Source organism: Mustela lutreola, chromosome 4 (assembly GCF_030435805.1).
Source record: "Mustela lutreola isolate mMusLut2 chromosome 4, mMusLut2.pri, whole genome shotgun sequence".
NCBI classification, from domain to species: Eukaryota; Metazoa; Chordata; class Mammalia; order Carnivora; family Mustelidae; genus Mustela; species Mustela lutreola.
The window spans coordinates 49,118,580-49,141,673 of NC_081293.1; the positions used below are offsets into that span (position 1 = coordinate 49,118,580).

Consider the following 23,094-nt stretch of genomic DNA (forward strand, 5'->3'; position numbering starts at 1 on the left):
TAATTGGATCATGACGCCTTCTTTGAAGGTGTAAACTTGTTTCCATGTAGTAGGTTGACGACCATTCATGGCCCTCTCTTTCTGCTCCACCTGCCAACTGTTCTGCAGCCAACCGTGGATTCTCCATTGGGATTGGTGACGTCACACCTGGTCAGGGACTACTGAAGGCCAAGTATGAGTTGCTGAATGCTGGCTATAAAAAATGTGACGAGTACATTGAAGCCCTGAACACTGGCAAGCTGCAGCAGCAGCCTGGCTGCACCGCTGAGGAAACTCTGGAGGTGCGTCAGGCTCTTCAGCTGGGTTAGCCACGTGGTCCGCGTGGGCCTGTGCTGCAGGCCGGAAGAGTTGGTAGCAGAGGGTAGAGGGACGTCAGCACGGTGTGGCTTTAGCCCCAGGTCAGCTCTCTGCTCCTTGGGTGTGTGCTCATTCATTTAATGAGGGGAGCACTCTCGACTAGATCCTTTATATCCCCTGGTGGCTGTCTCAGTCCTCAGTGGGGCCGTCGGCTCACTCTGACCACATGGAGCCGCTCTTGCCCCAGCATCACACTTAGACCCCTGCTGTAACTGGTACTCGTGCTTCTGCCCTTTCTGTTTCTAGCATCTTTCCAGTAGAGCCTGGCAACCATAGCTCTTTAAATGAATGGTCTGATGGGACTCCTGGCTGGCTCAGTCGGTAGAGCACACAACTGATCTCCGGGTTGTAGGTTTGAGCCCCACGTTGGGTGTAGAGATTACTTAAGCATTAAATCTTCAAAAAATAAAATAAAAAGCAACAGATGTACTTCGAAAGAGACTTGGACACAGAAGAGGGAATATTCATGTCCGAGAGTCACATGCCTTTCTCCTGCCCTTGTCCCCTCTGGAACTAGGTTAACTGAGAACTTGACCAGCAGGTGTCAGAATCAGAATGACCATCAGCCTCTATGAGCCCTACATTCTCTCTCAGGCAGTCAGTATCAGCAGTCTGACTGCACCGGGATTTTGCTTGGCTCTCTTCTGCCTCTCCTATAGCCCCTGGCTAAGGGCTTTTAACTCACCTAAGTTTGCGAGAACAGATAAACAGTTAGAAATTTTCTGATGGAAGGAATTTTTTGTGAACTAGGAAGAAAGAAGAGTTGTAGGCCCTATTCACCATTAGCTCCTTCTTAATCTCACCGAGTCCTGAGAGAGACACACAGGTTTCTCACTGACTTGTAACTTGGGCCTTCAGCAGCACTTGGCTTTCATGGAACCTGACTCCTCACTGATTCAGCACCCTAAACTGTGAGTTGATAAAGGACAGCCTGAGCTCAAAGACTAGAATATTCTTGTAGAGACACCTTACCACACACTCTTAACTTGTGGGAATTCACGTTTGTGCCTGGAAAGTAAAAAACAAGAAGTAAGTACAAGCAGTTCTCCTTCACTATATGCTACACGTTAGCTTATACTTCGTTTGTTTATTTAAGCGGATGTGGATGCATACGGTAAAATATATACAGACATATTGTATTGTAGGCCACTCTCTATATACAGGGCCATTCGCATTCTACCTTATGGGCCATTTTTTTTTTTAAGATTTTATTTATTTATTTGTCAGAGAGAGAGAGAGCGATCACAGGCAGACAAAGTGGCAGGCAGAGGGAGAAGCAGGCCCCCTGCTGAGCAAGGAGCCTGATGTGGGACTCGATCCCAGGACACTGGGATCACGACCTAAGCCAAAGGCAGCTGCTTAACCAACTGAGCCACCCAAGTGTCCCCCTTATGGGCCATTTAAAGGATTTTAAAAATAAGGATTTTTCAAGGTTTTGTTACTTATCAGTTTTACCTTAAGCACTGATTTTAGAACCTTGTGGAAGATGTGGGTCTTTATAGATAAGGCATACTGGTCTTCAAAGGCTCAGAAACTTAACTTAGAAATATGACCTCTGGCTTAAATTTTTTCAAATTCCCTTAAATGTCAGATTGAATGTTGGTAGTTGGCAGAGACCCCACTCACCTTTCACCTCTCTTCCCCCACCCACCAGGCTCTGATCCTGAAGGAGCTGTCTGTGATCCGAGACCACGCCGGCAGCGCCTGCCTCCGGGAACTGGACAAGAGCAACAGCCCACTCACCATGGCTCTATGCGGCTCCAAAGGTGAGTGCATCTTGGGCTACCGCGACCATCGTACTCTCTGTGTCGGCTGGCCAGGGTTGTGCCAGCACATGTATGCATCACAACTTCAGACCTTCTGTTTATAAGGGGATAGCTTTTTAAATCACATGTACAGAAAGAGAATTGTCTGCGCTGCAGTAGTTTAACTCCTCTGGAGGAACTTGTATAATATGTGTTGATTTAAGAGCTCAAGGATGCTTTAAGCCAACTTGATCTTATTTTTAAAAAATAACCTTTCTGAACTAGTATATTTAATGCAATAGCAAAACACTCAAATTTCATAGTTATTTAGAACCTGCATTAGGTTTCATGGTACTGCACTCAGATTGAAAAACTCCATGCTTTTATTTCTTTAAAAATTTTTAGCAGAATGAAGTCCAACTTTGCTGCCTTTCCCCTCAGTATTCTACTTCCTGCTCCTGGTACACATACATGCCCCCCACTTTCCTGTGTCTTTCCTTCCCATTCTTCCCCTTACTTTGGAATTCCTCTCCTCATCCTTTTCATGTCCAAATTGTAGTGTCCTGCCACAGTTCAGCCCGGTTGCAGCCTCACCTACAAGTCTTTCCTCCAGTCCCAAAGTGCTAACTTCCTGCTGAGCTTTGCCCACCCTCCTTCTGCTTTTGTTCTGTTACCGAGGGCTCTATCTTATACTATTCTCTTTCTGGCTCTTACTGTCCCTAGACTGGGAGCCTGGTACGTCATGGTCCTGTTTTATCCCACAGATCTGCTCATGCTTCAGTTAATGTGATTTTGGTAAACGAGTATTATATTCCTGACCTGTTTTCCCAGGTTCTTTCATTAACATATCACAGATGATTGCCTGTGTGGGACAGCAGGCCATCAGTGGCTCTCGAGTGCCAGATGGCTTTGAAAACAGGTCCTTGCCTCACTTTGAAAAGCACTCAAAGGTAAGTGTAGTGGCTCAGGCAGAACTTTGAAGGGCAACCGATGGCACAGGAGAGGAACAGAAGCACATGCCACTAGCCAAGGAGCCCTTAGAGGAGGGGTTGTGAGGCCAGGGCTGCTCAGGGGTCTACTTTCTTCATCCCCAACAGAGTCCTGTAGGAGCCTTGTAAGACTCGAAGCTGTAAAACTGGAAGATCAACACCCTCTCCTGTTTTCTCTCCAAGGAGGAGGATTTCAGGGTCCTATCGAGCCTACATTCAATAGTCAGAATATAAAGTTACCTCATGCGTGATCAATCTCTATGCTTATTTGGGGGGCACTGACATCAAAGTATGGTGATATTAAAATAGTGATGATATATTGGCCGGCAAATTCCAGATTCTCCTCTTGAGTTCTCAAACTCATTTTTTCGGTTTATTTATTTTTGAGAGAGAGTGAGCCCGTGCTTGTTGTGCATGTGAGCAGAGGGAGAGCGGCAGGAGAAAGAGAATCTTTTTTTTTTTTTTTTTTAAAGATTTTATTTATTTATTTGTAAGAGAGAGTGAGAGCGAGCACAGGCAGACAGAGTGGAAGGCAGAGTCAGAGGGAGAAGCAGGCTCCCTGCGGAGCAAGGAGCCCGATGTGGGACTCGATCCCAGGACGCTGGGATCATGACCTGAGCCGAAGGCAGCTGCTTAACCAACTGAGCCACCCAGGCGTCCCAGGAGAAAGAGAATCTTAAGCAGGCTCTACCCCCAGTGCAGAGCCTGACACAGGGCTCAATCTCACACCTGAGATCATGACCTGAACGGAAATCATAACCTGAGCCAAAATTAAGAGGCAGATACTAACTGACTGAGCCACCAAGGTGCCCCTCAAGCTCAGTTTTTATTTTATTTTATTTTTTTAAATTCATTCTTTTTTCTTTTTTCTTTTTTTTTTTTTTAAGATTTTATTTATTTATTTGACAGAGAGAGATCACAAGCAGGCAGAGAGGCAGGCAGAGAGAGAGAGGAGGAAGCAGGCTCCCCGCCGAGCAGAGAGCCCGATGCGGGACTTGATTCCACGACCCTGAGATCATGACCTGAGCCGAAGGCAGCGGCTTAACCCACTGAGCCACCCAGGCACCCTCAAGCTCAGTTTTTAAATGACCTCTTGGTTTCATTGGCTTTGTGGTTTGAGCGCTGATATAAGCAGAGATAGACAAATCTGTGCTGGGCTTTTTCTGGAACTCAGGGGCAGACAACTATTAAATCTAGTTGAGGAACTTAGAGTAGATTTGGTTACTCGGATTCTGTATTTGGAGTCAGCTCTTACTCCCATTAAAGCACAGATGCCCCAGCAGTTCCTGTCCCATGGGACTGCAGGATTTCTGTCCAGCCCCTCCTGAGGAGACAGGACTGCTGTCCTAAGAGTGTGTAGGTACTGTCTGTATCCAAACAGCCCCGGGGCGCCTGGGTGGCTCAGTGGGTTAAGCCGCTGCCTTCCGCTCGGGTCATGATCTCGGGGTCCTGGGATCGAGTCCCGCATCGGGCTCTCTGCTCAGCAGGGAGCCTGCTTCCCTCTCTCTCTCTCTCTCTCTCTCTCTGCCTGCCTCTCCGTCTACTTGTGGTTTCTCTCTGTCAAATAAATAAATAAAATCTTTAAAAAAAAAAAAAAAACAGCCCCAGGAACATTTTAGGGTCTCTGCCCAAGATCAGAATTCACTAGAAGTTAGACAGCCAAGTGGTCATTGGAATGGTGCCTGCTGTGCATGTCAAGCTCAGAGTTCTAAGGGAGACTGACGAGTTTGGAGGAGAGGCTGGGGGTGTCCCAACTTCCCTTGGTCCACTTGCCTGTCACTGGCACCAGCACCAGCCCTGACTGGGACATCACCCTTGCTTGCCTCTGGAAAGGATAGTTTATGCCAAGTTATTCCTCCTTTAGGAAAGCGCTTATAAAGTCTCCCCCTTCATAAGAGTGCACTGACTGGGTATTTATAGTCTAAAGGTGGGGCATTTTGTGATTTGAATGGGTTTTAAAATTGTGGACCTTGTAGGTTTTTTTTGTCTGATTCTTCTTCTCTCTCCCCAACCCCCCACCGCCTCTCTTTAGCTCCCAGCTGCCAAAGGCTTTGTGGCTAATAGCTTTTATTCCGGTTTGACTCCAACTGAGTTTTTCTTCCACACAATGGCTGGCCGGGAAGGTCTCGTTGACACAGCCGTAAAGACCGCTGAAACAGGGTACATGCAGGTAATTCAAAGAAATGTAGGCCATTTGAGGCCGAGCACTACAGGGTTCCAAGGATTTTGACTGCTGAGTGTTTACATATTTTGTACATGAGCTGTAATTTATCGAGTCCTACAATTAAAAAGGAAAACTTGAGAAATTCAGGTGCCATAGAAATAAATAGCCTAACAAGGTAATGTGTTCCCTTCATCTGTGTACCTTGAGGGAACTAGATAAGGCCAAAACCACACGCACCAAAGCTCTGCAGAGAACATACTGGAAGTGCATCTGGGGACACAGCATTGAGCCGCACTGGGCCTCTGTGTCCCAATACATGAAGATGGGGATGATAGTACCTCCCGATCACTGAGAGGATTCTGTTTCTCACATGGCAACTATTTGTGTAACCTGTTATTAGGATAATTTTAACTGACGCCGAGAACTTAACTCCAGTGCCAGCAGAGGCCTTGGCCACTTGGAGGGATGGCTCTTTCTCCATTGTTTGCACAGTTCCAGGATAATAGGCTTAGGGGGGAGAATGAAACTAGAGGGTTTTGCAATGCCTGCGCTTCTCCAGCCGCGGTAAAAAATACCCTGGATGGCAGAGGAGAGAGAACACATCCCGACTTTGTTCTTCCACAAGACCACAAGCACAGGATTTCTTTTCATTCTCTAATTATCATTTTCTATTCTGTCCTCTATGATCTGTGTTTGCTTTTACATTTTTTCAATATTTTTGTTTCCTCATAACACCAGATGAAGTTAAATCTCCCAGTTGTGGGCCATGCTCTCGCTGTGGTTTTGTGTCCCCTCTTTCCCTGCTGTGGACCCCAGTTTGAGAAGCACAGCCCTTTGCAGGCTGGGAGAGCAGGACTGATAAAGCAGGGTTGTGGCTGAGGGCGCCAGAGCAAGCAAGGCTGAGGGTGGGATCAGACTCGCGTCAGTAGGCAGCTGTGTCCAGACGCTCTCCTGCACGTGCGTATCCTCATCTCATCTACTTCCCTTCTCGTTATCTTTGGGTGGGAAATTGCCCTTCAGTTTTGGAGTGTGCTGCTTTTGTCAGAAACCCAACAGACTGTTAAATGCTTTTCACCACTCTTGCCACAATGTGTTTTGACTTTATTTTCTGACTTTACCTTTTTGAAGTAGAAAGTATGACTTTCCCAGAGCACTGTGTTAACCTAGAACAAATTTATTCTGGCATGAGGGATTTTTGTTTTGAAGTTGCCTGGAGGAAAATTTCGCTCTCTTTTAATTCACTGAGCCACCATCCTGTTGCTAGCTGGAGTGCTCCACTGGTGGAAGGTTCTCCCTAAGCAGATTTGGGAAATGGGCGGCTGCTGCCCGCTGGTTCAGACACAATGCTGTCCCTGTTCTCTCTTCTTCCCCCTGTGTCCCAGAAGAGGGCCTGCACCTGATCCTCTGTAATTCATATTAAAGTCCACAGGGGTCCTGGATTAAGTTGTGTTTAGAAATGCAAAGCTGTTGCATTAATTTATACTTTAGGGAGAAAGAAAGGGAAGGCAAAACAGCCTAGGAAAACAGCTAGTGTTTGCAGAGTCCTTTGGGGGTGATGAGGCTTAAATTGCATGTACTCAAAAGTACACTAGGATGCATGAGGTTGGGGCATATTCTAAATCCCCCTGCACAGGCTGTTGGGCCACTTTGAGCTTGTTGTTCTGAGTATCAGGGGACAGTTTTTTAAAATTTTTCCTTTTTTTTTTTTTTCTTTTAAGATCTTCTTTATTTGACAGAAAGATCACAATTAGGCGGAGATGCAGGTAGAGAGAGGGGGAAGCACGCTCCCTGCTGAGCAGAGAGCCCAATGGAGGGCTCGATCCCAGGACCCTGAGATCATGACTTGAGCCGAAGGCAGAAGCTTAATCCACTGAGCCACCCAGGCGCCCCTAAAAGATTTCTGATAAAATGTTTTAACTGGTGAAAGTACTAGTAACCTTGAAACTTAGTGTGCAGATCCCATCCTCTGTACATGTGACTGGTCTTCTGAAAGCAACTGAGCGTTTGTTTCCTCTCTTTCTTTTCCTTCAGAGAAGGCTTGTCAAGTCCCTTGAAGATCTTTGCTCACAGTATGATCTGACTGTTCGAAGCTCTACGGGTGACATTATCCAGTTCATTTACGGGGGAGATGGCTTGGATCCTGCAGCTATGGAGGGAAAAGATGAACCATTAGAGTTCAAAAGAGTTCTGGACAACATCAAAGTAAGATTTAGTATTATATCTGGGGTTAGAATGTTTCTGAGGATGTGTTCTTAGAATGCAGGTGTCCTCTGGAGTTTCACACACAGTTAATGCCTCAGTTACTTCTACCCAGCTACCGGGTTAGTATTTTTCTTCTTGTGTGCTCTGCTTAATTTTCCCAAATATTAAGGGAAAATATTTTTCCAGTTTCAAAGCCTAGCACTGGTAGTGATTGAATGCACAAAAGAGGGCTTTGGGTTTCTCTCTGTCTAGGGCAGCATGTCACACTCCAGTGTCAAAAGCCGTGGGTGTTGAGAAGAAAGTTTACTTTAAATTTTTACTAAAACCATATTTTAACTGGGGGTATAATTTAGAACAACCTTTTCAGAAGGTAGTTTGACAATAGTGATCTGAATTTAAATGTGAGTGTCTTTTGACATGGTAGTTCCACTTATAGAAATTTGCCTTACAGAAATGATGTAAATGTGCCAAGACTGTTTTTCCAGCATCATTTATAGTAAAGGCAACCATCAGTAAAGTATAAATCAGATACATAGTGATTTACCCATATATTAGGGTAATATGCAACCATTAAAACTTTGGGGAAATCCCACAAGCTTAGGGATGGGATTTTTCACTTCTGAAGTGTTTGGGTTTTTTTAAAACAACAATATATATTTTTAATACAAATCTGGGATGGGGTGAAGATTGAGGAGTAACGGAACAATGCCCACTATTCCCTAAGTCTTTGTGTGGGGTGGAGTGGGGCTATCGTCTTTTGACCTTCACACTAAAGGTAGGATATAAAATACGTTTTGAAAGGAAAAAAAAAATCATAGGTTGGTAAAAGTTCGTGCTGAGAATAGTCATTTTGTCTCTTATAAATTCTTTCGCTTAATATTGCCTCCCACCCTTGGTCACCCCCATACACATCACACTATCTCCTTTCGATACTCGAGGCAGTCTTCCCGTGTCAGAGTGAGCCTGCACTAAGTAAAAATGAACTGGTCCTGACCACTGAATCAATCATGAAGAAGACTGAGTTCCTCTGCTGCCAGGACAGCTTTCTGCAGGTGAGTTCTGCTCCCAGGGGGTTGTGGCAGGGGAGCAGTGTGGCCATCACCAAGAGTTGGTTGGCACAGGTTGGGGAGGAGGACATTAAGAGTATTTCTTTGTTAAAAATTTCAGGATTGGGGTGCCTGCATGACTCAATCATTTAACCGTCGGCCTTTGTCTCAGGTCATGATCCCAGGGTCCTAGAATTGAGCCCCACATCAGGCACCCTGCTCAGCAGGAAGCCTGCTTCTCCCTCTCCCTCTGCCTGCTGCTCTGCCTGTTTGTGCTATCTTTCTGTCAAATAAATATTTTATTAAAAAAAAAAAAATCAGGGGCACCTGGGTGGCTCAGTGGGTTAAGCCGCTGCCTTCGGCTCAGGTCATGATCTCAGGGTCCTGGGATCGAGTCCCGCATCGGGCTCTCTGCTCAGCAGGGAGCCTGCTTCCTCCTCTCTCTCTGCCTGCCTCTCTGCCTACTTGTGTTCTGTCAAATAAATAAAAAAAAAAAAATCTTTTAAAAAAAAAAAAAAAAAAAAAAAAAAATCAGGATTGATCCAGACAAAATTTCACCAGCCAACATATAAAGAATTTATGTCATGACCTTAGTGTATGGGTCATACATACCCTGCTAGAAAAATACTCCTTTAGAACTCATTTTTTTTTAACCTTGTCCTATCAACCCCTTTATTTACTTCCCCATCTGGAGGGACCAGCTCTTGTCACAGTCGTTGTGAATCCCTAGTGATTTTTTCCTAGTGGTGTGTTTACTTTTTCTTTTTCAAAGATTTAATTTGTGGGGTGCCTCAGTGGCTCAGTGGGTTAAAGCCTCTGCCTTCAGCTCAGGTCATGATCCCGAGTACCTGAGATCGAGCCCCGCATCGGGCTCTCTGCTCGGTGGGGAGCCTGCTTGCTTCCCCTCTCTCTGCCTGCCTTTCTGCCTACTTGTGATCTCTGTCTGTTGAATGAATGAATAAATAAGTAAAGATTTAATTTGTAAGTTATCTCCACACCAATGCAGGCCTGGAACCCAGAGTCACCTGCCCTACCCACTGAGCTGACCAAGCGCCCCTAGTGGTGATGTTTTAAATTGCTCTTCCTGTTACCATAGTGTGAATCCGAAGTTTATTGAGTTAGCCAGCCTCCTTCTTCCAGGGAACTGTTACCGTGATAGCCTCTTAACGTTTTTTGTTTGTTTGTTTGTTTGTTTGAATATTATTTATTTATTTATTTGACACAGAGAGAGAGATCACAAGTAGACAGAGAGGAGGGAAGCTGGCCCCCTGCTGATGGAGCGGGGCTCTATCTCAGGACCCTGAGATCATGACCTGAGCCAAAGGCAGAGGCTAAAGCCACTGAGCCACCCAGACACCCCTCTCTTACGGTTTTTTAGTTTGTTGTTTTTTTTGTTTTTTTAATGTCACTGACCTGCTCAGGCAGCTCCTTCCTGTTTATAATGATGGTTACAATCAAAAGCAAAGGGGTACAAAAACCAGTAAATAGTTACCTTTGTGTACTGACTGGTGACTCAAATGCAGCACAGGATTGTCTGGAATCTATCCCTTTCAGTATGTAAAACGAAACTTAAATGTTTTAGGTAAGGAAGCTCTTGACTCTTTTTATATATTGACTCTTTTATATGTTAAGGTGGGAAAAAGAGACTCTTCCAGATTTTAGTAAGTTTAAAATCCAGAGTATGGCTGGGCTGAGTGCCTTTTGTTTTGTCTTCTTACCTTTTTGGTTTTTTAAGATTTTATTTATCTATTTGACACACAGAGAAAGAGCTCAAGTAGGCAGAGAGGCAGGCGTGGGGGGCGGGGAAGCAGGCTCCCTGCCGCTCAGAGCCTGACATGGGGCTTGACCCCAGGACCCTGAGATCATGACCTGAGCTGAAGGCAGAGGCTTAACCCACTGAGCCACCCAGGCGCCCTTACTCTTCTTTTTTAACACATTAGAATTGTGATTTTGTTTTTATATATGATTATGTTCACTTACTTACTTTTTTGTTTATCCTCAAAGACCTTAACTGAGACAGGCTATGAGAAGTATAACGAGGTACTGCACTGAGCATGCTGGGAATGCTGAGCATTAGGGGTGAAGTCTGCAGCAGTGCGGCTGTCGGCCAGCCCCAGACTCGACAGGCTTCTGCCTCACTTCTGGCACACGTGGCTTCCCTTTCCATCACTCTGGCTCCCTTCTTGCCTTTGACAGGGTTTAACGGGTGCCCACCCCCTGACCCGCAGTGTGTGCTTCCTCAGCAAGCACTCCTTCTAGCCCTCAATACGTGTCACGTGCCTCAAAAGATGACTAAATGTGTCTATACCCTCTAGGGGCTTACCACCTAATGAACTCAGGTCCAAAATCATGGGCCAGAACAGATGTGTCTGACCCCCTCACGTGTTCTCCAGCCCCAGCCTGTGCCGGAGCTGAGGCCCACCAGAGGCCACTGCCTGTGCTCGCAGATGTGCTGTGGAGTGAGTGTGAGAACGTAACTGCTGGTTAACCGTGTAATTAATTGCCTGCCAGTTGTCATGTTGTGAGTCCCTTTTAGTATGCATGGATCGATTCAGCTGAACTCTTAGTAGCTTATTTCAGTTTTCATTTCTACAAAGTGAGCTTTTTTTTTTTTTTAAGCCTAACTTTGAGAAAATCCACCCTAATTTTTGTGTAAGGAAAATTGTTCCTTTCAGCAAAGCCATGGAAGCATGTCCATTTGGGTGGTAGCTGAAAGACCTCCTTTCCAGTTCCCCTACCAGTTCCCCTAAGCTGAGGAATGGTTTTTGGTGCGTGTTCTTTTACTCGTGTATGCAGAGTTCCTCAGATGAAAATGCCCTGGGTCTGCTGAGCCTTCGACTCCCGCTGTGGTTTTACTAGGTCAGCAGTGGGGCAGCCTTGACCAGCTGCCGATCAGCAACTTGCCCTAAATAACACAGCCACAGCTAGATGTGTAGGCTGGGGGAGGAAATCACCAATGCCAGAGAGGCTCTGCACTGAATGATGCAGAGGGAAGATGAGGCGGCGGCAGCTAAGAGTGCCTGTGTTGAGCAGAGCCGTGCAGGAATGATTGTCTCACTGCCCCCTGCAGTCTAGATTCCCCCCTCTGGTTTGCAGTCACTGACTACCTAAAAGTGTGGTCTCCATCTCACAATCAGTAAGTAAACCCGGAGAGCTTTTTTTTAAAGAGAGTTTCTTGAAAACTTTTAAGATCTTGTAAATTAATAAAAGTCCTTTCCTGTATGGAATGACAGTGGAAAGGCACAGTACCCCTCACATATTCCACACTTTCTCAAGAAGGAAGAGAGTTGGCCCATAAGTGCAGTCATCACAAGAAAGCTACGTTCATGAGCAAGGGATAGAATATGATGGACAAGCAGCCCTTTGGTTAGCTGAGCTTCAAGGAAACCGAACTCGCCAGTGGGCAAGGATGACATTGCAGAACCCCCTGTCCCAAGAGCAGATTTCAGAGAAAGCATCTGACTTCAGGGAGACGCCTGCCACCTTGGCCAAGCCTGTGACCTCCCTGAGCCTATCGGTGCCCTCCGCTCTAGAGTGATGGGGTTGATGCAATGCCACCTCATGGGGAGGGCTCACCTTGCCAGGCAGCAGCTGACTGGGAACCGCCCATGAGCCTTGGACCATTTGTATATTAAAAGTTAAGGCTACTTAAAATACAAACATTAAGAATTAGGGTTTTTGCTTTCAGGAAACATAGTAACTAGGATTGTTACTCACCTCCCACAGGTGGTCTGTGGGAGGCTAAGGAGACTTATTATTGCAAGGTTAAGGTAGAACTGGGTTCTGGTAAGTTTTAAGCTCTGCGTGAATACCCGTAGGGTTTTATTTTTCCAAGAGTAGGCTGCTGGTTCCATCTGCTTTAAAATATTTATTTCACACAAAACAGGTATTTTCAGCTATGTGATATAGATGGAGTAGACTTTGGATAGGGGGTTATGTTGGTCTTCTCCTTGTGGTCCCTCAGCCTGCCTTGGAATCAAGAAATAAGACTTCCTAAAGCTTTGCAGCCATGACGGTATTCCCTTCACCCTTGGACTGCCTACATGTTTGGATCTGCCCTCAGCCAGCCACACAGAGCAGCTGGGTACCTGCACTGACATTCAAGAGAAACAGTTAAGCTCACTGCCACTGTTATTTGTCCAAACTCAATGAGGGAAAATACATTTCCAGGGGGGCTACTGAGGCGAAGTGCAGTCTAGCCACTCTTTCCCATTTTCTCAAAAAACATCCCTGGATCAAACTAGAGTGGCTGATGGCCAGCCCCCAGGCCTGTGTCACAGCAGCTTCTGGAAGATTGCTGTCACTGCATGGCGTGTGCCATCCACTCACCTGGGAAGTATTCTTAGAGTTGGTCCCACAGTGCTTGATGCATGAGGCCCTGGGAGCAAGGCTTTGATGGGCGTAGCTCTCTAAAGCCCATTACCTCCTCCATAAGCTCTCCTTGAGTGCTGGCCAATCCTGGTTCTAGATCCTGGCTCTAGGGGTGACTGAGGGCTTGTCTGTGTCAGAGATACACCACAAATTACAAAACAGATAAGTTTTACAGCTTGAGTGATTACGAGAAAATGTAGGTCTGTGGCATCTAGCCCTGTCCTGTGCTTCCTCCACATGATGTCCTTGTCACCTTCCTTGCTCCATATAGTCCCCATCTGGGGGCTAGAGTGCTACTCTGCAATGCAGAGGGGACCACAGACACCCCGATATTCAATTCCCAGCCTGGTTTCTCAGAATCCTTACCAAGTCCTGATTGTTGGGAAGGGCAAGTAAAACTGGGGGTAGCGGTGATGCAGAGGCAAGGATCAGAGAAAGAAAGAGAAGTAGGGATTCGGGAGTGTCTTTGAAATGAAGGCAAGCCGAAACCATGTGTTTGAAATGTGTATGGCATCTACAAGGCTATGCCTTAGCTGGTACTTCAGTCGACAGTAACTTCCGAAGAAAGCCTCAAAAATAAGCCTGTTCAGAAACTGCAGGTTTATAAGTTCTAACCGTTCTAAGCTGAGAGGATGGGAGGAGACAGCCGACAGGTATGCCTGGAGGGGAGGTGGCTGTGTCAGCCTCTCCTGCCGTGGCTCCCACTGGCTGTGCAGGCGGCTGCGTGGAAAGGGCAGAGAGGGTGTTGTGAACCATCGTGAGGCTGGTGGGCTCATCACACTGCCGAAGTTTATAAAACAAACTGCCATCCAAATCCCCACAGATTCACAACTGATGTTTGCTATGTAATCTTTCAGGAAATAAAAAATTTCATCAAGGGCGTTTCCGAGAAGATCAAGAAGACCAGAGATAAATATGGCATCAACGACAATGGTACCACAGAGGTAGTGCTCGGCTTCCCCAACGGGCTCTGGTGCCTTCATGGGCTCGGGTCCCGCAGCCTGACCCCTCACTTGGTTTCTGTCCCTCCAGCCCCGTGTGTTGTACCAGTTGGACCGGATCACTCCCACCCAAATCGAAAAGTTCCTGGAGACCTGTAGGGACAAGTACATGAGGTACAGATGCTAATTTGCCTAGACTGTGGGGCAGGCGCATGGGGCTCCTGTCCTTCCTGTTGCCCACTCCTTTTCCAGTGCCAGCATGCAAGCAGGTTCCATTACCTCTTCTTAGGGGTTCCAGTGGGGAGGCAGGCTGGATGTTCCAAGATGCGGAAATAATTGCAAAGGCATTTCTGAGTGTCTTTACTCCATGGAGTCACTCCCAGTATGCTTTGTGGGTACCAGCTACACTGTCTACTGTTGGCACCGTTTGTTAGCAGAGCTCTTGGATCTTCTCCAGGCTGTCGATGTTTGGGCCCAGTCACTGCAAGCGGACCACAAGTAGCCACACAGCGTTCACGTCAATTATTGGGCCCCTTGGACTGTGGCACCCCCACCCGAACCCCCTGTCTACACCTCTGGCTGATCCATGCCAGGTTCTTCCCGTCAAAGCATGGCTTGGCTCATAGCATATTCCCTCCTGACCCAGACAACACCTGCATTTTTTTCTGTTGAAAAGAGATAATCAGAAGCCTCTTCCCAACAGTTTTGCTGGACTCTTCTTCCATGCCCTTACCTTCTAGGGCGCAGATGGAGCCAGGTTCTGCGGTGGGCGCGCTGTGTGCCCAGAGCATTGGTGAGCCAGGCACCCAGATGACCCTGAAGACTTTCCACTTTGCGGGCGTGGCCTCCATGAACATTACTCTCGGTGTGCCCCGGATCAAAGAGATCATCAATGCTTCCAAGGCTATCAGGTGCTTCCCTCCACCTCCCTTCTATTCTCCTGCTGCCTGTCATGTGCTTCTCTAACTACGGCTGGTAGTCTAGTGGGCGGTATTGTCAGCTCTGGTGGCATGCTTGCCTTCATCAGATCCAGATTGTTTAAAAACCCCATTGAGAAAAAGAGAAGTGGAAACTGGGTATAGTCACAAATGAGGCAGTCATTCTTTGTGGCCACAAGTCACATGAAAGAAAGAAACATTAAAAAAAAAGTAAAAAAGAATGACTAGAAAGACTGTATCAATATGTCTGTATCAGTTTAAATTTCAGATGTTATTCCCAGCCTAAGCTTGACTGGTGAGTTTGTCACTTGAGCTGTGGCCACAGTCTTTGACTCCCTAGTGATTTCGTGGTAGGATTTATAGGTCATCTGAGACCAGAAAAGATAGAACTACGTTAACAGTGCATTCTGTGACCTCATGATGATTCACCTGTGATCTGAATCCTCCAGAGTGATGACAGATAGCATCCAATGAGGGAACACGACACTGTGTTCTAGAGCAGCACTGGTGGGCGTCCAGGGTGGCAAGAGCTCTACTGCCGCTCTGATTGCTCTGGTCTCCCAGGAGTGCATGGCCAGGGGACACCAGCCAGGACAGGGAGGGCAGAAGCTCAAGCGAGTGATTGGCAGGTGTCAACCTGGAAAGGGGGTGATAGGATTGGACAGAGGGGTGGCAGAAGCTCTGATACACGAGCATGAAGTGTCAGTACAGAATTGAAATAACTACCTGCTAGGACCAGAGAGGAAGAGGTCGGTTCACTTGGTCAGGAAGAATGTTCCGAAAACCACCTCATTCACTGATGGAGTCGGTTGCATGTGAGTTCTAAACAGAGAAAGTCTGGATAAGAATGTGAAGCCTCCCGGGACGCTTGGGTGGCTCAGTTGGTTGGGCAGCTGCCTTCGGCTCAGGTCATGATCCCAGCGTCCTGGGATCGAGTCCCACATCGGGCTCCTTGCTCCGCAGGGAGCCTGCTTCTCCCTCTGCCTCTGCCTTCCACTCTGTCTGCCTGTGCTCGCTCTCACTCGCTCGCTCGCTCTCTCTGACAAATAAATAAATAAATTCTTTAAAAAAAAAAAAAAAAACCAGTATTAAAAAAAAAAAAAAGAATGTGAAGCCTCCAGTGAGTGCTTCAGAAATTGTAGCTGGTTTTAGCACTAGGATTCCTATAGTGCCTCGGCCTCCCCATGGGCTCCTTCCTGGGCTGTAACCGCTACCCCTGCCTTCTCTCAGTACCCCGATCATCACAGCACAGCTGGATAAGGATGATGACGCAGACTACGCTCGCCTCGTGAAGGGCAGAATCGAGAAAACCCTCTTGGGAGAGGTAAGAAATCCGTCTTGGTGACAAGAGCACTTGGAGCAGCAGTGTGGCAAGCACGCACATGTAAACTCTGGTTGTGGTGGGCCTTCTAATCAGTGGGGCCATTCTGTCCTGGGTCCCTCAAAATGAGCAGCGTATGCTTTTTAAAGGGGGAGAGTGACCGTGTAATGTTCTGATCTTCTGACATGACAGATTTCAGAGTATATTGAAGAAGTGTTTCTTCCGGATGATTGCTTTATCCTCGTCAAGCTCTCCCTGGAACGGATCAGACTTCTGAGACTAGAAGTGAGTTATATCATTAAATGTAGGTAGGAGGTCATCCTCTGTGAGTCCCAGGTTGGGCACTGATCACCGAGCAGGAGCTAAGCCAGGCGTGAGAAGCATCGAGGAGGCAAGGCTTTGTTGGGTTTCTGTTCTGTAAGAGTCTATCGTACCTTCCAATTCTCTCTTTCTGAACCTGACCCTCACACACACATTCCCACCTAAAGACACACAGGAATTTTGTGAGGCCACGATAGCCGTTTGCTGTGACACATATTAGAGGGTCTGGCAGGAATATAGGACCACCTGTATCTTACTCATGCGTGGGTCCCAGCATGGCGCCTGGCTGGCTCTGCCAATGTTTTTGGCTGGATGGACTAGTCTGGCTTAGTATTACTGGTGTTCATGGTCAGGTAAAGATCGAGAGATTGTCAGCCTTTCTCACAGAGCAGCTGAGGCAGGGATGCAATCTGAGTGACTTTCTGGCACTTTCGTCTTCCTGACCACATTGTGTCTCAGCCCATTCTCTCAAGTATCAAGTTCGTGTTGCCCAAAGACTATGATTCCAGAATTGAGCAGTCAGGTTTCCAGGCTAGGGACTTCTCTGGCTTACCTCTGGCCATGTGCCTTATGACTCTTGAACTAGGGCTAAGTTGCATCCAGGCATGTGACCCGTGAGCAGTTGTGGTGAGGTCAGGTGAAGGGGAGGCTTCACTAACACAAATTGTCCTGCTCTCCAGCCCACTGCCTCCTGGAACCACCTCAGAGCTTGTGTGTGTTACTGTGAATGCAACATGCATTTTCAGTCGGGGCGAAAGTTGGTTTAGGGTGAGAGGAGGTTGTGAAGAAAGTCTCCTCTGTTTATAAGTAAAATAGACATACTTATGCGGTACATAAGCAAATATACGATATGTCACATGTTAGGACTTTATGGTGAGGAATAAGAGTAAGGGGAAAAAATGAGGCTTGTCAGGGGGCAGTGATGGAAAAAGGCCAAGAAACACTGGAATCAAAGCCTCCAACCCTGTTAGTAATATCCTGGGTGGGTGGGCCGTGTCTGGTCACCTTGCAGGTAAACGCTGAGACCGTGCGCTATTCCATCTGCATGTCCAAGCTCCGTGTGAAGCCTGGCGACGTAGCTGTTCATGGCGAGGCTGTGGTGTGTGTCACCCCCAGAGAGAACAGCAAGAGCTCCATGTACTATGTGCTGCAGTTCCTGAAAGAGGATCTCCCCAAGGTGAGGAAGAAGTTCCCTCTTGGAGGCTCCACCCAGCCTAATGCCTGGACATTTGTAGGTGGAGAGACTGTGTTTACTTGTGGCCCAAATACCCAGGTGTCAGGAAACCTGAGGACTGTGTCACTACAGAGACTGAGAGGGGTCCCCATTTCTTCTTTCTTGCCATATCCCACATCTTTTTTGCCACATCCCCCTTTGCCCAGCCACACAAACTTACCTGTTAGATTCCTGTGTGTTCTGTGGTAAAACTGGTGTAGACTGAGGCTCAGCCGCTTGAACTTGTGCTTTCTCCCTAAGCCCTAACAGCACCCGGGTACTTTCAGGTTTGTTATGTTCCCGATAAACCCCACTGAGAAACAGGGCTGGTCAAGGTGACAACCCAGGCATGACGTTCCCAGTTCTCACAGCCATGTGATTTCAGAGGCTACCAGGATGGGGGAAGGGGGGCGGCCGTCGGCCCCACTGGGCCTTGAGCCTTCTGTGTCTCTGAGTCCAGGTGGTGGTGCAGGGCATCCCAGAGGTTTCCAGAGCTGTCATCCACATCGACGAGCAAAGCGGAAAGGAGAAATACAAGCTCCTGGTGGAGGGTGATAACCTGCGGGCAGTCATGGCCACCCACGGTGTGAAGGGTACCCGCACCACCTCCAATAACACCTATGAGGTAACATTCATGCCCCGAGTCACCTCAGGGTTGTCCCAGCACACTGGTGTGACAAATGCTACTGTTTCTTCTGTTTGAAGAAGAAGATTGCCCAGCAGCCTGTTTCTGGTAGAGGGCCTATAGTATGCTGGGAAGCCGCTGAGCAGAGGAAGATGTGGGGAGGACTTGGGCCGCCGTGTCAGAAGAGGCTGCTTGCACTCAGCCTGGCTCTCTGTAGGTGGAGAAAACCCTGGGCATCGAAGCTGCCCGGACAACGATTATCAATGAAATCCAGTACACGATGGTCAACCACGGCATGAGCATTGACAGAAGGCATGTGATGCTGCTCTCCGACCTGATGACCTATAAGGTTTGTGGGTGTGCATGGCACACCAGCCGGCTCACAGCTGCCTGGAGAACACGCAGCTGTGATGACCACCGCAGAAAGAAAACAGGATGTCCCCATTGCTCAAAGACCAAAGCATGGGGTTGGGCTGGGTGTCCTGGTGAAACTCTGGTATGAAACTTACAGCCTTGTGACAGGAGGTGGGGCATTACTATTTTTGTCCTTATTAGAAATGTTGCCATTGCCAAAAGCCCAGGGATTTCCATGGCAAACCAAGGTGTTTATTTCCTATTGAACCCATTCCTCACATTTCTGTAGCCATTTTCAGGTAAAGGATAAGTTACCATGATCTGAAGGGGAGGCTAGGTGGGAAATGAGGTTGGTCATTTTCTTTCTCTTTTTCTACAAAACGTATCCATTCCCCATAGTAGTATGCATGTCCCGTAGCAGTGCCATAAGGTTTTCATGGTGCCTCCCCATAGGAACCTGTCCCTGATGACAGAGCAGATAGAGAAATGACCTGTTTCCTCCTCCCTGTAGTAAAGGCTGTCACTTTTAAGTCTTGCCTCCTGGTCTTCTCTCTGCACATATTGTGTTATGTACTTGCAGTGAATAGTGGGCTTATGGGTTTTCTCTTATTTCATGTAACTTTCTGCCTATTTTCCATGTCACATAGTTTTTATAAATATACTTTTTTTAAAGATTTTATTTATTCATCTGAGAGAGCACAAGCATGGAGAGAGGCAGAGGGAGAGGGAGACGCAGACTCCCCACTGAGCAGGGAGCCCGATGTGGGGCTCCATCCCAGGAACTGGATGGAGATTGTGACCTGAGCTAAAGGCAGACACCCAGGGGCGCCTGGGTGGCTCAATGGGTTAAAGCCTCTGCCTTAATCAAGCCCTGAATCCGGCTCTCTGCTCAGCGGGGAGCCTGCTTCCCTTCCTCTCTCTCTGCCTGCCTCTCTGCCTACTTGTGATCTCTGTCTGGCAAATAAATAAATAAAATCTTTTTTTTTTTTTTTTTTTTTTTTTTAAAGATTTTATTTATTTATTTAACAGATAGAGATCACGAGTAAGCAGAGAGGCAGGCAGAGAGAGAGAGAGAGGAGGAAGCAGGCTCCCTGCTGAGCAGAGAGGCAAAGGATGCCGATGTGGGACTCGATCCCAGGACCCCGAGATCATGACCCGAGCTGAAGGCAGAGGTTTTAACCCACTGAGCCACCCAGGCGCCCAATAAAATCTTTTTTTAAAAAAAAGATTCCTTAAAAATAAGTAAATGAATAATAAAGGCAGACATCCAACCATCTGAGCCACCCAGGGGCCCCATAAGTATACTTTTTTTTTTTTTAAGATTTTATTTATTTTTTTGACAGAGACATAGCGAGAGAGGGAACAGAAGCAGGGGGAGTGGGAGAGGGAGAAGCAGGGTCCCCGCCAAGCAAGGAGCCCGATGTGGGACTCGATCCCAGGACCCTGGGATCATGACCTGAGCCGAAGGCAGCTGCTTAACCAACTGAGCCACCCAGGTGTCCCAGAAGTACTCTTTTTTAAAAGTTGGATTTTGAATTCTAGCTCTCAGTTCATGACTGTTTGTTCCAACAGCATGTGGTTGGGAGTGTAAGGATCCCTGTCGTCAGTGACTGCTAGCCCTCAAGGGGATGCCAATGGGACAGATTACAGTGAGGGTCCTATCCTGACCCGAGACTGACTTGAACAGCTGCTTCGCCGATTTGGGCTAACTATGTTGAGGGGAGGCAGAAGGTGTGGTTTGCTGTGGCCTTCTGTAAGTGGTGTGAGTACCACCCTGACTCCTCCTCCCCCAATGCAGGGTGAAGTCCTGGGCATTACGAGGTTTGGCCTGGCCAAGATGAAAGAAAGTGTGCTGATGCTGGCCTCCTTTGAAAAGACAGCTGACCATCTCTTCGATGCTGCCTACTTCGGGCAGAAGGACTCCGTGTGTGGTAGGTTTGGTGTTTCTAAGACTTTCATCAGAGGGCCTTTGTGGTTTATAGCTGAGACTGTGGCTGAGGATTCCCAGGAGGTGAGGAAACTGAGTAGGCAGAGCGTTTATTTTTTAGGCATAAAGTCACAGATCACAGAATGGGAAATAAGATCTTTTATCTCCACATCCTGGCTGTGGCTCCCTTATTCCCCTTCATCTGTTAGAAGGCTTCTCTGTCAATACAGACAGCTTTTTGGGGCAAAGAAGAAAAGATCAACCTGGGCACCAGTGAGTGTTCTAGACCTTAGAGATGCGTTGGGCCAGTATGATCCTGCTCCTCCTGTATGGTGCCGGGGCTGACAGGAGGGAGCAGCGTCTGGTGGCCCTGCTGTCATGACCTCTGGGGAAGGAGAGCTGCCAGCCCAGCACCTTGCATGCACTGAGCACAGCACATCTATAGGGACAGGTATTAAACCTTTGCACCAGTCGCATAGGGAACTAGCTTACTGGCTGACGAGTCTCGCCCTGCACTGGCCGCCTCCCCACAGGACCCAGTGCATCTCTGATGGCAGCCTGGGAGAGAAGGGCCTTGGCAGAGCTGTCACCATCTACCTGCTGCCCAGCTGGCTCTTCCCTGGCTCCCGCACCACATGTCGAAGAAGGGAGTCCGCAGGGGGCTCAGTAGCTAGGCCAAGGTCACATACTCATCAGGCTCAAGCAGGGATTCCCAGCCTGGGAAGCCAGAGGTTGGCTTCCTCATGGCCATTTCCTGTCTCCTCTCCCAGTCTTACATGGATTTGCCGAACAGGTGCTGGCCAGGTGAGGTCTCGGGCAGGGGACATGCTGCTGCTTTGTTCCTAAGATTAACTCTTCTCTTTTCAAAAGGGACACAGGTTGCAGACAGAGGAAAAGAAAAATTACTATATCATTTTTTAAGATAAGTCAGAGGAAAGAAAAAGGGAGAAGAGATAGGGGCAGAAGAACAGGACAAGGCCAAGGCCAAAGTAAGAGTGAGTGTGCTTGACAGTGGAATTAATGGCCAGCGCTTTGACCCTACCATTGGGGTGCTGAGCCTTACAGCCCCACACACTGCCACCTTGATGGTGGCCTGGCACGGTCACCCCACCCTGCACTGTGAAATCTTCCCCTTCCTCGCCCTTTACATTGTTGTTAACTAAGAGTCAGCCCTCGGTCCACGTTGGTCTTTAGCTTGGCAGTTTGTCTCTCTGGTCTCCTAATAGCACAAAGCCTGGAATAGAGTAGGCAAGCACTTGCTTGTTACAGAACCAGAAGTCTGAGCCAAAGCTGGACTGGAGTTCGGAGAAAGAATCTGCTCCATTGCCTTCCTCCTGTCTCTGCAGGGGCCTTGCCTTCCAAGTGTCTCCCATTAGGGCTGTGGGTTTCCAAGGCACAGGGGTGCTGGTAAGCTGTTAAGCTTGACCCAGCCTTGACCCCTGAGCATAGGGAACAAGTTTCTCCTGCTGTTTCCACAGGCACTTGTCTTTACCGTCAGCCTGTTTGCTTTTCTTCTAGGCCCTAAACTGAGGAAACATTGGGTGGCAAAGTCAGGGTTCTGCTCCTACAGAGCAGCTGCGGCCCAGACGGAGAGGAGAGCTGGGAGCCCACCTGTGTGGTGAAAAGCCATCTAATGCCGTGTCTGTTTGATTTCAGGAGTGTCTGAATGCATCATCATGGGGATCCCCATGAACATCGGAACTGGGCTCTTCAAGCTGCTACACAAGGCTGACAGGGACCCAAGCCCTCCCAGGAGACCCTTGATCTTCGACACAAACGAATTCCACATCCCCCTTGTCACATAGTTCAGGGAAGAGGAGACCATTCCTGACCTCGGCTCCTTGTCCTGTCTGGAAAGGAGTCGAGACTGGCAGCTGACCCAGAGAGATTGTGCTCTCTGGGACAGTCCCTGATATCACCCCCAATGCCGTCACGCAGAGAAGGCCTCTACGTCCCCAGGAGCAGCTCACCCAGGTCCCTCATCACACCACAGTGCCTGGTTAGGAGAACTGAGGTTTGTCTGTTTGAAACCCTAGCCTCACCAGAAGGCCCCAGCCAGGCATCTTTGCTCATTCTCAGCTCATCCTTCCAACCGTCGGCTTTCAGGAGTATCCCACCATGATCCAGAGCCAGCTGTAAGGTCTGAGACCAGGGCCTGTTCTGGTTTTTCTGTTGCTGGTCATGCTTGAATCTCTCAACATGGCCTACTCATGTAAATATTATCACTATTATTTATTTATTCAGTTTGAAGAGTTTAGAGTTATTATTTTGGCTTTACTTTTGAAATTTGAAAGCAAGAGGCTATAGAAACCAAGAAAGCCAGCATTGAAGTATCATCGGAAAAACTGGTTAAGCAGATGGGACTGCCTAGGATTTGTAACTGAGCTAAAACCGTCATGAGGCCCAAGCTGCTCTGTAACATCTTCCACAGAGGCCTCTAGCCACCCCATTGTTTTGTTTTTGTTTTAAAGACTTTATTTATTTATTTGACAGACAGAGATCACAAGTAGGCAGAGAAGCAGGCAGAGAGAAAGGGGGAAGCAGGCTCCCTGCTGAGCAGAGAGCCCGATTCTGGGCTTG

General features: G+C 47.8%; 1 protein-coding gene across 1 annotated transcript in view; it reads left to right on the plus strand.

Moving 5' to 3' along the window:
• The window catches only part of POLR3A (RNA polymerase III subunit A), a 48,517-nt gene extending 25,753 nt beyond the window's left edge, over positions 1-22,764 (plus strand). The window contains exons 16-31 of the mRNA XM_059169789.1: positions 109-281; positions 2,012-2,123; positions 2,934-3,052; positions 5,124-5,261; positions 7,287-7,457; positions 8,396-8,509; positions 13,732-13,818; positions 13,907-13,989; positions 14,556-14,726; positions 15,984-16,077; positions 16,267-16,359; positions 17,408-17,572; positions 18,069-18,233; positions 18,451-18,582; positions 20,386-20,518; positions 22,171-22,764. Coding sequence (XP_059025772.1) covers positions 109-281; positions 2,012-2,123; positions 2,934-3,052; positions 5,124-5,261; positions 7,287-7,457; positions 8,396-8,509; positions 13,732-13,818; positions 13,907-13,989; positions 14,556-14,726; positions 15,984-16,077; positions 16,267-16,359; positions 17,408-17,572; positions 18,069-18,233; positions 18,451-18,582; positions 20,386-20,518; positions 22,171-22,319 — 2,099 coding nt within the window. The 3' untranslated portion in view covers positions 22,320-22,764. The remainder of the gene's footprint in view (positions 1-108; positions 282-2,011; positions 2,124-2,933; positions 3,053-5,123; positions 5,262-7,286; positions 7,458-8,395; positions 8,510-13,731; positions 13,819-13,906; positions 13,990-14,555; positions 14,727-15,983; positions 16,078-16,266; positions 16,360-17,407; positions 17,573-18,068; positions 18,234-18,450; positions 18,583-20,385; positions 20,519-22,170) is intronic.
• The last annotated feature ends 330 nt before the right edge of the window (positions 22,765-23,094 follow it).